The following is a 15,441-nucleotide window of genomic DNA, read 5'->3' on the forward strand; positions in this document are numbered from 1 at the left end:
ACCATTTGATGATTATCAAAACAAAATCTTCTGTGTAATTTCCGGTTCTAAAAAGGGAAGATAAGTTAAAAATAATAATAATAAAAGGTATTACTTACAATAAATGCTTAATTTTTCCTTCAGTTCGTTGAAGAGACTGAATAATCACAGCAAGGGGCAGTTCATAGTGTTTTGTGGTTGTTGTTTTTTTTTTTTTGTAAATATATGCTTTACTTTATGACCTAAAATTATTTTCAGTTAGAACAATGTTTGTCATTCTTTATATTGTCATTTGGATTTCTGGCTTGTTAGTGTTGATATTTTGTGTCTTATCTGTGAATATAGTCTTTAAAGGAAAGGTCAAAAAAAAGAAGTTTTACTTGGAATGTAATTTTATTAGATAACGTGGAAATGTGATGCAGTATATACATTTTAAATATACAGCCTTGGAAGTTCTAAAATACTCTTATTCTGATTCATGGACTTCTCAAAAGTCTTTATATTCTTATTTTTATTTAAATATAGACATTCTGGCGTAACAGACCATTATGCTTTGGATGACAGTCATGCACTTCATCTGGCAAGGAAAACTGTAAGAAGCTTAAATCTCCGAAAGAAAGTAGATGTAAGTATTTAGTGGATTCTTCTAAAAACACTGCATTTTTAAAAGTAGGAATGCTTTTCTTCCCCTAATTCATAAAATACATTATTTGTTTCTGCCTTTAGATGCTTTGGAAATAGAATTTATGGTTCTTAATCTTTAATTTATTTTTGTGATACTTCACTTCCGTAATTATAAATAAATTCCTATTGCATTATTCCTAACAAAATCACTAGGATTACATGCAACAGTGAAACACACACTGTAACTGCAACAGCACTTCAGAATTGCAGAATTCCAGATTAGAATGAATTCAGTCTTGTCAGATGCCTAATTTAATTTTAAGACCACATAGTCATTGCCATGAACTTTAAATTAGATACCTGCTAAAATATCTCTTAGAACACGTATTTTATGTGGTGATTAACAAAAGATATAGAACTGAGAGGATGGAGCTATGTCATGTCATTTTGGTGCCTTAGGCTTTGTAATGTTTTGTATTGATTTAAAATTTTGTTTTAGAAAACAGGGCAAATGTCATATAGTGGAGGTACTGTCTCAACGTACCTGGAGGGAAATAAGAGGGGGAATAGCTCTTTATGAGAGTGAACACAGATAGGACAAGAGGGATTGGTTTTAAAATGAGACAGTGGAGGTTTAGGTTAGACATTAGAAGAAAGTTTTTCACCCAGAGGGTGGTGATGCACTGGAACAGGTTGCCCAAGGAGGTTGTGGATGCCCCATCCCTGCAGGCATTCAAGGCCAGGCTGGATGTGGCTCTGGGCAGCCTGGTCTGCTGGTTGGTGACCCTGCACATAGCAGGGGGGTTGGAACTGGATGATCACTGTGCTCCTTTTCAACCCAAGCCATTCTATGATTCTATGATGATTCTATGAAATGTAAGAGAGTGAATTGAAGATAGAATTTCAGCAGCTGAAGGAGTACACAGTGTTATATTTAGTGAAGTTATTGTTTGTTTGTGTTTTTTTTTTTTCCAGAATACTAGCTAATAGGGCATAGTATATAAGGCATCTCAAAATCATGGAATCCTTAGAGTTGGAAGGGACCTTTAAAGGTCATCTAATCCAACTCCCCTGCAATGAACAGGGACACCACAGCTAGGTCAAGTTGCCCAGGGCTTGATCTAGCCTTGCCTTAAAGGTCTCCAGGGACAGGTGCATCAACCACATCACTGGGCAATCTATTCCTTCCCCTTTGCTTATTGTTTTTGATGTCATGGAAGAAGTTGTAGTACGAAGCATGTGCAGAAGTATAGTCAGGAACAGAAACAATGGTCCTCACCTTTGTTTCAGTAAGTGAGAAATCATTATTCTTCTGTTTAGGAAACTTGATTTTTTTGCAAGGTGAGGACAAGGTGGAGACATTTTGATGTGGTTGGTCAAGACTGGATTCAAATCAACTGTCAAACTAACTAGTGTTTTTTGTTTTGTTTTTAAATCATAATGTGGACAAATAATGCCTTTAATTATGTAAATTTTTTTGTTCCATTGCTATAGGTGGCTATAGAACCATCAGAAGAACCTTTATTTCCTGCTGATGAAATATATGGAATAGTTGGTGACCAGCTAAAAAGAAACTTTGATGTCAAAGAAGTAAGAATATAAATGGAATGTCTGCATGCACTCAGTTTCCTTGGAAATAGAAGGAATATAACATTGTAGTTTGTTTGTAGAAATCTGATATGGAGCATATGATGTATGTTTAAATACTATATAATTCTAACCTTTTTCTGGGTATTCTTGACTGGCAGATCCATTGCAATGACAATAACGTGTTGAAAATACAATGCTTTCTAGTCCTAATTTTAAGAAGAATGAGCAAAGAATAGAGATTAATAGTAGCCTGAAAAGGCTGCCAGGAAGCAGTGAACTTCTGGTCAAACTTTCTATAGACTTGCTAAGTGGTATGATAGCTTTCTTTTTCTACTAGCCTGGAGAAAAATAAAGATCAGATACTTAAAGTATAAGTATAACCCCAAACAATTCAATGCTCTCCCAGGTAGATGTGGAAACTATAGTATTCTAATGCAGTGTAATTATTTTCTGGGTACCTTCAGAGATTGAAGCCTCTGTACTAGTTTCCCTTGAAATTGAAGAAATGAGAAAAAGTTCTGCTCACATAATTTTACTGTTTATCACAATATTCTTAATATTGGTATTTGTTTTTTTTTTTTATGAACATGTAAATAAATCTTCAAAGAGTAAATGGACTTAGGCTGCCTTCCATACTCTTACGTGGTGGGTTGCTTGATGATCTTTTAATGGAAAGCATTGATTTTAAGCTGGGTGTTCTTTCTTTCTAAAAACAAAAGTAGAATTGTGAAGGATTAGGGATTTCATTGTATTTTTCTGCTTTTTTTTTTCTTAAGGTTATTGCTAGAATTGTAGATGGGAGTAAATTTGATGAATTCAAAGCCTTGTATGGAGATACTTTAATCACAGGTATTAAAAATATAATTACTCTATGTCTTCACTGATTTTATAGTTGGGTTTGTTTTGTTTGAATCACTCAATGGAAGTTTTTTTTTTCCCCACAAAAGAATAGCTATTTCTGTTGCAAACAGAAAGTGTGTTTATGAGTTACTGTAAAATAAGTGAAAATTTGCATACTTATCTTTCTTCTCCAGGATTTGCAAGAATATTTGGTTATCCAGTAGGAATTATTGGAAACAATGGAGTTCTCTTCTCAGAGTCAGCAAAAAAGGTAATTAAAGAACTTCTTAGCCATTGAGTAGCAAGATTTCTAGTGCAAAATTTGTTTGTGAGGAACTTCTTTAAATAATGAAAGCTAACAGGCTGCAGACTTCTCAAGTAAACAAGAAATACCTTAATATAGTAAAAACAATTGACCTTATTTTCTAGAATTTTAGAATAGTCTAGTCTTCAAATAAATATTTCTCCAATTTAGAAATAAAAATGTGATGTGGGACCATGTCAGAAGCCTTGCGTCCTACCTTTGTGCACCAGTGTTATCCTTCCATCATAGAAGGCCATCCAGTGGGTTAAGTGTGTTCTGCCCTTGTTGGAGGTGTGCTGACTCTCTCAGATCACCTCCTCGTCTCTCATGTGCTAGGAACTTCACCTGACAGCCATGACTGTTCAGATTGAGCTTTGTGCCTTGGAGAATATTTTGAGCACTGCACTAAGTGACATTGTTTTCAGCTGTGTTTGTTTCAACACAGTTATTTCCAAGTTGAAAATAACTTTCACTATTTCTGATACTCCCAGTATTTCTGTAATGGTTCAAAGGAGTCAGATTTTTTTCTACCAGTGGAAAAAAATGAGTCTTTTGTGGTTTGGGACTTTTGCTGATCTAAGGAGGAGATGGCCACATTTTACTTGTTTCACTTTGTCCCCAGTGTTGCTGCTATAAACTTATTTTTTTAAGTATGACAAAAGTATGATGACATATCTTTTTCTCTTGATCATCACTATATTTTTTGGGCTTTTCTCTGAAAAAGCTGAAGATTATACTTCATAATTTTCTTTTTTGTGTGTGTATTCTTTTTCTTTTAAATTCCGCTGATTGAAGAAATCACAAGTTTCTCCCAGTCACTTCACTACTACTTTTTTTTTCCTTTTTTCCCTCAATTCTGCAGAATAATTTTCTTTCATGCTGGAATAGTATTTTCTGACAGACTGCCCATTTTCCATGTACAGTGTTACATAACTCAGTGCCATACTGCAAACCTGTCTTCAATTTAACTACAAATTGGCCAAATAAAACAGTTGATCTTTTCAGTACTAGTGGTAATGCTTTTTCAGAGTATTATTTTTCCTTTACTTTTGGACTGGTGTACTTTTAGCATTTTCTTTTACTGGAGTTTGAATGTATGTTTTGTAGTTGACTTTGGATGTAACAGAAGTGGGCCAGTGCTGTGTGATACAGATGCTCCCAGGGACTTCTGTGGATAAAGTCCATGGAACTTATTCTGCCACAGACTTCAAAGTGCTGATAGTGATGACTTCACTGATTTGACATTTAAAGGCTTACTGCCTCTTTCTTTTTGTTTCTTTCCCCCACAGGGTACACATTTCATCCAGTTGTGTTGCCAGAGGAATATTCCCATTGTGTTTTTGCAGAACATTACAGGTAAGCTCAGCATAATGGAATTTCAGAATGCTTTAGTTTGTGCTGTTAACTGTTGAGGCTCTAACTTCTAGTTATCATATTTCATGCTTATCTACATATATAGCCTCTTCTGGAGTCAGCCCGAGTGCAGCTGATGGAGGTCTTGCCATGTTGATGATTTGTTTTGACTGTTTTTTTGAAGAGCTTTATTGTGCATATTACAAAGTACAGTGTGGTATGACAGTGCAAAGTTCATACTGAGTCTTTTTTTTCATCATGTAACTCATTAGGTTTCATGGTTGGTAGAGAATATGAAGCAGGAGGGATAGCAAAAGATGGTGCAAAGATGGTAACAGCTGTTGCTTGTGCCAGTGTACCTAAAATAACAGTCATTATTGGTGGCTCTTACGGTGCTGGAAACTATGGGATGTGTGGAAGAGCATACAGGTAAGCATTACTTCAAATTACAGCAGAAATAAGTTACAATACTGTGATAAAGTGCTGTTCTGAAAAGCTGCTGTAATTCTTGCAGAAGCCAGAAAACAAAGCCATTTTCCAGTGAATGTGGTCATGAGTAAATAACAACCATACAAAACTGTAAAGTTGGATAGACTCAAGATTTACATAAACTATGTAGCAGAATATTTTCCAGCATATGAGCATGCTGACGTGCTTTTCTGCCATTATAGTTTGAGGGGGGAGGAAGTTGACAGTCCTAAACAATTTCTAGTTAGTGTGGGCTGGTCCTTTATTGCGCATACACATGAAGAGAACTAGCTTGAATTAAAAAAAAAAAAAAAAAAAAAATTCATTCACTTTAACAAGTCTGATTTATATGAGTAGTACTTGCAAAACCTGCAATACAATTTTTTTTTTCTTGCTTACTCAACATGACTCATTAAAGTTTTTTATAACTTTAAAGTTTTTCAAGGTCCCTGATACTCCTGAAGTTGTTAGTGAAACTTATCCAAGAAAAATTCCTAGGGGATTCTAAGATGAAAAAGAAATGTATAAGGTGCTTGAATGTAGGAATGAGCTGAATTTCTGCATTTTGAAACATAATGCTGCAAGCAGTTAGTACGTTAAATTGGATTCCCTAAAAAACAATAAAAAACACACAATAAAACACATCTGAGTGATAATTCTTCACTGTGTAATTATGCAGTGTCTTATTTTAATACTCTACACATATCTTTTCAGTCCAAGATTTCTTTATATGTGGCCAAATGCTCGCATATCAGTGATGGGAGGGGAGCAGGCTGCAACTGTTCTAGCTACGATAGCTAAGGACCAGAAAAAAAGAGAGGGAAAACAGGTAAGTCTTTCATTTGTGGTACTGTCATTATCATTTACTTCTTCACTGAGGGGGCTCACATTACATACCTGGCAAGTGTGTTACGGAGATACCAGGTGAGCTGTGGTTCTCCTAATGCCATCTAGTACATTGACAACAATGAAACATTTGTGAAATGTTGTCATTTACGTCTTATAAATGTGAAGATCATTCATGACATTTCTTGCCTTTGATGAACAAGATAAGCTTTTCTTACATCATCATCTTATAGGGATTTTTTTGCACGCAATTATTTATCTACCCAAGATTAGCAGCAGGGGACTCCCACTCCCCTACACCCACTTGGGAGTATGAGGAACAAGTGAGAATAAAGCATCTTTCCATTCACTTCTGAAGTAGGCAGTTCTGTAGAAATCTGATCTTCACATCATTCAGTGACTGAGAATAACGAGACTTAAAATAGCAGAAGCACGGGGAGGTTTGAAAAAGACTTTGACTTCCTTAATAATTATAGCTAATAATTATTGGTATTAGTTCAATAATATTTTCTGGTTTCTCCATATAATCTTCTCTGCTGTGATTTTTAAATTACCTGGCTTTTTTACATTATTATAAGGGTACATTAGTGTACATTAGTTTGTTCCATAAAAAGTGATTTTACTGCAGTGTTGTAGAATTGCTTTTCTTACCAAGAGCAGTTCCTGAGAATAGTGAAGCAGTTACGTACATTTCATCTCTGGAGTTCTTTATTCTACTCTTTATTTTGTCTTTCTGTGGATAAAACATACTCATCCTTCTCTCTGTCTGTCTCACTTTTCAAGTCCCTAAGATTGATCAGGTGATATACAGGAGGTCTGTGAAGATTGTAGTCATGGGGAGACTTGGAAGTATTGTGAATTACAGTAGTCACCACTCTGGATTATTAGAGAAACACAGCAATGTAGTTTTTCTGATGCTAATCCCCATTTACTTTTACACTCATTTAAGTACCTTAATCTGACTTTATCAGCTAATAAATGTGACAAATAAATGTGGTGAAATGACTTTCTTTCTGCCTATCTATTTTCTTTCTTCTTCCCATTCATCCCAGTTTCAAAAAGTAATTCCACAACCAAGTATGCTAGATCTGTAACTGCAAGCAAAAAAGTGGAAAAATTTTGGAGCAGTTATTTCAGCAATTTCTTCTTGTTTGATGCTGCATATAAAGCTCTGCTGCCACTGCGGAAGAAAATATTAAAGAATGTCTTTTCTGTGCTTGTTGATTTGCCTGTTTTGTTACAGTTATCTAAGGCAGATGAAGAAGCCTTGAAGGAGCCAATCATTAGGAGGTTTGAAGAGGAAGGAAACCCTTATTATTCCAGTGCTCGGTAACAAGAAAATGGCTTTTCCAAAATCTGATTATAATCACAGGACATAATAATAGCTTTAAATTTTAGTGTTGAAGGGCAGGTAAACAGAGCACTCTGGAACAAAAATTTAGTTTGATGTGCAGGAGTGCAACACAACAAGCATCAAATAAATATTTTGTCTCATCTCTGAGACTTTGTCCCACAGTCTATTTCAGAATAAGGCAAGCACTTGCAGGAATTACTACACTGGTTCTGTAAGTAATTATATGATAAGGAGATATTCTGTAACCAATCTTCTGAAACATATAATTCTGTGTATTTTGTACTGGATAAATTTTATCTCATTCTCTCCGCTTCACCTTTTAAAATCCATTGAAGTGTACTGAAGGACTCCGTGTGTGTCAAGAGAAAGTGGGGTTTGCAGGCAGAAGAAGTCAGTGAATACCTGAAGCAATGTGCAGATCATGTAGGTGTACACTGGGTGATAGGAATTCAGTAGGGCATTAGCTCATGGGTGCATGTTTGCTGAGAAGTCTATTATGGTAGTCCTCTGTAGCATTTCATGCTCTGTTTTCTGAAATACTGTAAATGCCCTGGAGTTAGGCTGGTGAAACAGTGGCATCTTGGAGTGTTGTTGCCTGTGGAAAATAGGTTGGAGGCTTTTTTGGCCTCTGTGTGTTACTCTGTGCTAGTTTCACGCCGTCTACAATAACCATTCTGCTTATTTTTCTGGTTGTGGTATATTCACAAGCCAATTCTTCATAGGGTCTCAGCTGTTTCTCTCTGTTTGGTGCTGCAATGGGCTGTGTATTCTCAGTAAGGTAGTGTGGCATCTGCAGTGTAATTCAGGCAGATTTCAGAAGTTGAGGTGTATAGCATGTGGGTCAGTGGTTCAGGGAAAGGTTTTGTCTTCTCTGTGATCTCTGTTTCTGGCTGAGGTCTGTGTGGTAGTATTGAGAAAGTCATCATGAGTATTTTCTTGAAATTATAGGTGTAAGTGCAACCTCCCACTGGTACTGAGTTTCTTGGGGTTTTTGCATATAGTCAATTAGGATAGTTTTGTGAAGTCCTAATTCTTTATTGGCATGAACTTCTTAGTGACATACTGTTTTTTGGGTTTTTTTTCCCAATCTTTTTAATGGTTTTATTTTATATTATTTTTTTTTTTTAGGATTTCCCACAAATTTAGATGGTGTGCTGTCTCTGTTAGTACTGTTTGACAATGAAGCCTGGTACTTCTGCCACAAAACCTTGTGCTACTCCCTGGGGAAAAAAAAGGAAAAATGGAAGCACATATTGTCATCTTTTATAATTAGATTTAAGGAAAAGAATTTTCCACTGAAATAATAACATTAAAAAAAATGAGTCAATCTGTTTATATTTAAAATGAATCCCTATCACGAAGGAGGAAATGAAAGATCTCAGTTTTCTTATATTTTCTCTTTTTAATATGTTCACTGAAGACACAGTCATAGTCTCTCTGTAGTCATGATTGAGAATAATTGGATTCATTTAGCATCCAATATATTCAGTATAGTGATGAAACAAAACTTTGTCCCCTCCCAAAAAAACTACAGAGTATTATAATGACTTGCAGCAATAAATTCACTTGTAGGAATAAGGTTAGGATTTTTAAAAAGCAAAAACGTAGGTATGAAACTTGAGTATTTAATACCAACTTCCAGCTCTCTGTAGACCAGGTTTTGCCAATTTGTTCCCCATGCATCTGGTCATTCTGTAAAGCTAGGTTGCAAATCCGTAAGCACCTCATTCTGTAACCTAACTTTGCTAGGTGTGAGGAAATACTCTTAGCAGCAGGAGGCACGTTCTTCACTTAGAAAGAGCAGGGTTGTTACATACTGCTGCCTGTAGCTTGGAAGGGCAATGTATGTGCTCTTGCTGAAAGCTGACTGAGAACTAGCTTTGATCTGGATTGCATCTTGTCGAGTTCTTGTGAAGCTCCTGCTGCACTCAGGATAATAAACCCAACTGAGCTGCAAAGTCAAATGTCAGAGTTGGCATTCCTCTCAGACTGACCTGTCTAAAAGCAAGTCAAGTGAAATGCCTCTTGTGACTGAGCACTTGTGAGAGTGGTGAGTGATTGACCAGTCCAGGTTGGTTTCTCTCCGTCTGTCCATGCAGGTGTAGGAGCTTTTAATTGCTCTGTGCTGTCTGGTAGAGATAACTAGATCTATTGATCTATTCTTGGGCTTTCTGCCACCCTTTCTTGACTTCCTGTGAGTGCTACTTTGTGTGTACCTTTTTCTTTCACTTGTTGCTAATTCCGAAGAAAGATTTCAGACCATTCACGCATATATTCACGCATATATGCCCTGGTAAGGCCTCATCTGGAGTACTGTGTCCAGTTCTGGGCTCCCCAGTACAAAAAAGACAGGGATCTCTTGGAAAGAGTCCAGCGGAGGGCCACAAAGATGGTGAAGGGCCTGGAGCATCTCCCCTATGAAGAAAGGCTAAGTAAACTGGGTCTGTTTAGCCTTGAGAAAAGAAGACTGAGAGGGGACCTGATCCAGGTTTATAAATATCTGAGGTGTGGCGGCCATAGTGGTGAGGCCAGTCTCTTTTCAGTGGTACGTGGAGACAGGACGAGGGGAAACGGACATAAGCTGCAGCATAGGAAGTTTCGCACGAATGTGCGTAAGAACTTCTTCACGGTGAGGGTGACGGAGCACTGGAACAGGCTGCCCAGGGAGGTTGTGGAGTCTCCTTCTCTGGAGATATTCAAGTCTCGCCTGGACGCCTACCTGTGCGACCTGGTGTAGGGAACCTGCTTTGGCAGGGGGGTTGGTCTCGATGATCTCTAGAGGTCCCTTCCAACCCCTACAATTCTGTGATTCTGTGATTCTGTGATATTCTTTTTTAACTGTGGAGTAGACTGCACAATCAGAAAGAAAGATTCAAGGTAGGATTACATTGTGTCATGTGCACACCAAAATAGTGTACACAAGGGAGGGATTTTGCACCATGGTGGCAACCTGTTGTTAGCCCACGTGAGTAGTGCTAATTGAGCAAGCATTTGCTGTAGATCAGATAAAAGATTATTCCCTTTGCTCTAAAGGGATCCCAAGCTTGGTTTAAAAAAAAAAACAAACCACAACAGTGAACTGTGAGCCGTGTGTTATTGTATCTGTTTGAAACTGGATCACGACAGCCATTGTTTTGTCAGACACTAAATAGGTTTTAGCTTGGAGAAGAGAAGGCTCCTGGGAGACCTCATTGTGGCCTTCTGATACTTGAAGGGAGCGTATAAACAGGAGGGGGAATGGCTGTTTCCAAGGGTGGATAATGATAGGACAAGAGGGAATGGTTTTAAACTGAGACAGGGGAGGTTTAGGTTAGATATTAGGAGGAAGTTTTTCACCCAGAGGGTGGTGAGGCACTGGAACAGGTTGCCCAAGGAGGCTGTGGATGCCCCATCCCTGGAGGCAGTCAAGGCCAGGCTGGATGTGGCTCTGGGCAGCCTGGTCTGCTTTTTGGGGACCCTGCACATAGCAGGGGTTGGAACTGGATGATCATTGTGGTTGTTTTCAACCCAAGCCATTCTGTCACTCTATGATTCTGTGACTAGATCTCTCCACCAAAAAGACAAAAGTTTATTGGAGAAATCTCCAACAAACAGCTTTTCATTATAGAGAGGAAAGGAAGATAAATGAAAATAGAGCCTGCTTTCTTCTACTGCTTGGATGCAGACAGTCTGGAAGCCTTGCTCATACTGTCTTCTTGCTAATTTATGGGGACTTTATCTCACCTCTGATGTCCACTGAGATTGATGTAGCCCTTCCAGTTGACTTCATTGGGCTTTGACTCAAGCTTTGAGCTGTAATAATAAGAGGAAAGAAAAATGCCTTAATGATCTTAAAATACAGGCAAATTTTCTTGTTTACTCTTATAAATATCAAATTGTTTCATGTGCAGAATGTCAATTCTGTTCCCCGTAGTTGTATTTTTTAATCAAACTTTAATCAATTATTTGATTAGAATCTTACATACTGAGCAGTCTCAATTAACAAAAGTCATTAGGCAGCACCATTGTAATGAGCTATATTAATCTACTTACGGGTTTCTAAAAGGGGTTTCAGCAATTTGCGCCATAACAAATTACGTGATCATTTCACTTTTAGGGGCTGTTCATTTCTTTTACTCACAGTGTTTCTATTATGAATGTTTTATGAGTGTAGATGTGACTCATGTTCTAGCAGTGGGATTTTAATAGGTTGTTCAATTATTAATGTTTCATCCCAGTAAAGGATGTAGTTTTGTTTAAACAAAGAGAAGCAGAAGCCAGGGGTAACCATCTGAAAGTGGTTTGACTTTTATGCAGCACAGAACCTGATGTGTTTGTGGATATAAGTTAATTGTGTTGCTATGAAAAACAAATCTGCCATTTTAAAATGTGCCTCATGTTTGGCTGTGTTTATTACAGCAGTAGTTACTAGGAAGTTGCAGCATGGGAGTATACCACATGAAGTGGGTGATCCTTTTTCATTCAGTTCATCTCTGCCCTCCCCAGCCCTCAGCACATTTATTAAACACTCCTAAAGAAGTATGAATTACTTCATTTAGTTTCAGTCTTCTTCATAAATAAAAAGCTCACTGCAGGTGTTCATTAAAAGCTGTATTTCAGCAATGTTCTTGTGCTCTGTTGAGGGTGAGAGGCTCTTTGCCTGGCAAAACACAGCAAAGATGGAAAGCTGTCAGTAGTGTCTGGTGGTGCCTCGAGATTATTAGCACGTACTTAGAGACACCTTCTTGTCCTGTTTCTCTTGAGAGTAGGCTCTTAGTTTTGAGAGAAATGTCCACATTATAATGTTTTCTTTTTAATTGGATTTTTTTTTTTCAATTAATACTCAAACAGCAGGGAATTTGCAACTGGAAAATTCAGTTAGAAAGGGATGATTGTGCTTTCTATAATGAAAAGACAGTGTTAGCTTCCTTTTCATGACCCTTTCCTGTAGTTTTAAAATAACAACAGTTGAGCACTTCTTCCAAAGACAGAGAATAAAACAGTAGACATGACAGCACTGCAGTAAGTTCAGAAAAGATGGAAAATAAGTCTCATTAGGAAAAGATAGGATAAAAGAGGAGCATCACTGTCTTAACTGAAGTACTGTACCTGTTCTTGCAAATCCTGGTTAAAATTCTTGCATTTATAAGGAAGGCTTGACCAGCATGGTATCTAGCTTAAATGTCTTACTGAGGAAGTAGTAGATGCACAATATATAGTTTTCTGGCCTACTGAGTGTTTTGGCATGGCTTTTATTTTGGGTAGGATGTAGCTGTGGAGAAGTGATGCAGCAAGAACTTTAATTTTTGGATAATGCCAAAGAGATTGTTTCCAAGGGTTTGTGAATTTGGAAATCTGATGTTGGCCTCAGGATTTTGACACAGCATGCATCCATAGTTTAATTGTCTTCAGAGCTATAAAAAGAAGGATATTACCTTACTCTTGTTTAGAAATGGACTTCAGAAGAATAAATAGGGCAGATACTGGAGGTGCTTAAAATTAAGCAGTCTCTTTTAATGATGAAGGTATAAACACATTAAGCAAGCTTAATGGCAGCTGGATTAAGATGAATAATGTACATAATGATGTGACATTCTCCTTAAAATGCTAGTATCTTTAATAGAGGAAGATAATTTCTTGAGCAAAGGTCATTTTCCACGCTACCCTAAGTTTCTGCTTTCTTCTAGCTGACAGATTGCACAAAATACTGCATACTAGTCCACTCCATTCATAGTAAGGTGAATTAATGCCATGACTTCTTGTATAATTTGTCTCTATTCCTTGCTGTTTACTGTAACTGTTTTCAGTTTTGTGTGCTTTGAAAATATACCTGCTATGTATGTTAATTTTTTTAATTATTGTTGTTTGTCTTTTTCCTAGGCTGTGGGATGATGGAATTATTGATCCAGCTGATACTAGACTGGTTTTGGGCCTCAGTCTCAGTGCAGCACTAAATGCACCTACGAAGAAGACAGAATTTGGGGTTTTCAGGATGTAACCTGAATGTATGCTAGTCAGAATTACCTCTGCATATTTTAACGTGGACTGGAGAGTGAAGTTACTTACAACATTGAAGTGTTTTAAACTGGTTTAAGAAATAAAGGCTTATATAATGCTGTTCTTGATGGAAGTCTTAATAATATATTTTCACTGACTGCTCATCGTACAGGCCTTTGATGTCTTGATACTGATCTGACACCAGTCAGACATAGTACTTGTAGAGCTCTGCATTGCTCAGTTCATGAATAAACTGCAACTTCTGGCATTAAGTTAAAATGTTTGATGAGAAATCATTCATCATTCACTAATAAATCTGCAAAATATGCTGCATACTTGCTGCGTATCATCTCCTTCATTTTGTTTAATTTCTTCTTTCTCTGTCTCCTACAAATGCAAAGCGTTCTTGCAATCCAACAACCAAAAGTAGAATCCACATTTTCTAGTGAAAAAATTTTGCAAAAGAATAGTGCAGGAGCAGTAGTCAGGGAGTTCAGCACAGCATGAAATTATGGATTTCATGCAGCTGTTGACATCTTTCCCTTTCTCTGGCTTTCATCCAGAAAACATTCCTCTCTGTATGATACCCTGTAGTCAAAACAAGGAGAGAATCTGATGGATATGAAACTTTTTTTCTGTAAGAGCTGGAGAGAGTATGCTACATCTGTGTGAGCTGCAGGTTGCTGAAAACACGTCTGAAGATGAAGGTTGGCTGCTGAGATGTTTCAGCATCTTAATACAGTGATGTGATCCTCCAGGCAAATTCCAGTTTCAAGAGACGCAGCAGGCTCTTCAAATGGGTCAATACTTGACCCAGACAGAGCACTTGCCTGAATCCCATTGACTTTGGGGTTAAGATGCTGGAGTGCTTTGTTAAATCTTATTTATTTAGTGTAGTTTCTTGCAGTGTAATAATTCTAGAGAATTCAATGCCTGCTTTCTCTTGTGTTCCTTTTAGAAATGCTGTACTTTGCAGAAACTAAATGCTTGACATCAATTGTGCCTAGAATAAAGAGGCAAATACTGTGCTAACTGGGCCTCTAAAGGTAGCTTTATCTAGCTTGGTCCTACGGTTGTCTGGATACCAATTAACTGCTAAATGGCAGAAATACTTTTGATTTACAGTCAAATACTAAAATAGGTTAAAAGAGCACGGATGGAAGTCACAGAATCACAGAATTGTAGGGGAAATTATCTGGTCCAGCCACCTGCAAAAGCAGGTTCTCTGAAGTAGGTCACACAGGAATGCATCCTGGCAGGTCTCAAATCAGAGAAGATGACTCCACAACCTCTCTGGGCAGCCATTTCCAGTGCTTTGTGACCATCAAAGCAAAGAAGTTCTTCCTCACGTTTGTATGGAACTTGCTATTTTCTGGTTCTTGCCCATTTTGCCCCTTGTTCTGTAGCAGCACATCACTGAAAGGAGTTCTGGTCCCATCCGTTTGGGTCCTGCACTGTAGATACTTACAAATATTTATGAGATCCTCTCTCAGTCTTCTCCAGGCTGAAGAGTCACAGGTCTCTCAGCCTTTCCTCGCGTGGGGGTTGCTCCAGGCCCCTAATCATCTTTGTGGATCCAAGCTGAACTTTCTAAAAGTTGTCTTTTTGGAACTGAGGAGTCCAGAGCTGGACACAATATTGCATATGAGGACGTGGCCTCACAAGAGCAAAGCAGAGGGAGAGAATCACCTCCTCCAAATCGCTGCTCGTGCTCTTTACAATGCCCCCCTTGTCACCACCTTTAGCCTTCTTGGTGACAAGGGCACACTGCTGGCTCATGGCCAGCCTGCTGTCCACCAGCACACCTTGTCCTTCTCCCTCAGAGCTCCTATCCAGCAGGTCAACTTGGAACGTGTACTGGTGATGCTGTTACTCCTTCTTGGGTGCAGGACCCTACACTTGGTCTTGTTGAAGCTCATCAGGTTCCTCTCTGCCCAGCACACCAGTATGTTTAATGCTTGCCTGTGGGACGAAGAATACTGCTAAGGAGTAATAGTCCTAGATAGAAAACTAGCTGTACTCTTTCTAGATTTGAAGTTCCTTTGAACCCAGGAGGGGAGAGGCAGATCTACTTCCTAATGCCTGTCTCAGTGTGTTTCTGGCACAA

General features: G+C 38.0%; 1 protein-coding gene across 1 annotated transcript in view; it reads left to right on the forward strand.

Moving 5' to 3' along the window:
• MCCC2 (methylcrotonyl-CoA carboxylase subunit 2) overlaps window positions 1–13,669 on the forward strand; it is a 34,789-nt gene extending 21,120 nt beyond the window's left edge. Inside the window, exons 9-17 of the mRNA XM_085213381.1 lie at window positions 505–604; window positions 2,098–2,193; window positions 2,970–3,042; window positions 3,228–3,304; window positions 4,627–4,693; window positions 4,963–5,119; window positions 5,873–5,987; window positions 7,248–7,333; window positions 13,218–13,669. Coding sequence (XP_085069507.1) covers window positions 505–604; window positions 2,098–2,193; window positions 2,970–3,042; window positions 3,228–3,304; window positions 4,627–4,693; window positions 4,963–5,119; window positions 5,873–5,987; window positions 7,248–7,333; window positions 13,218–13,335 — 889 coding nt within the window. The 3' untranslated portion in view covers window positions 13,336–13,669. The remainder of the gene's footprint in view (window positions 1–504; window positions 605–2,097; window positions 2,194–2,969; window positions 3,043–3,227; window positions 3,305–4,626; window positions 4,694–4,962; window positions 5,120–5,872; window positions 5,988–7,247; window positions 7,334–13,217) is intronic.
• Window positions 13,670–15,441: the final 1,772 nt, after the last annotated feature.

This window comes from Meleagris gallopavo, chromosome Z (genome assembly GCF_905368555.1).
Source record: "Meleagris gallopavo chromosome Z, MGAL_WU_HG_1.1, whole genome shotgun sequence".
NCBI classification, from domain to species: Eukaryota; Metazoa; Chordata; class Aves; order Galliformes; family Phasianidae; genus Meleagris; species Meleagris gallopavo.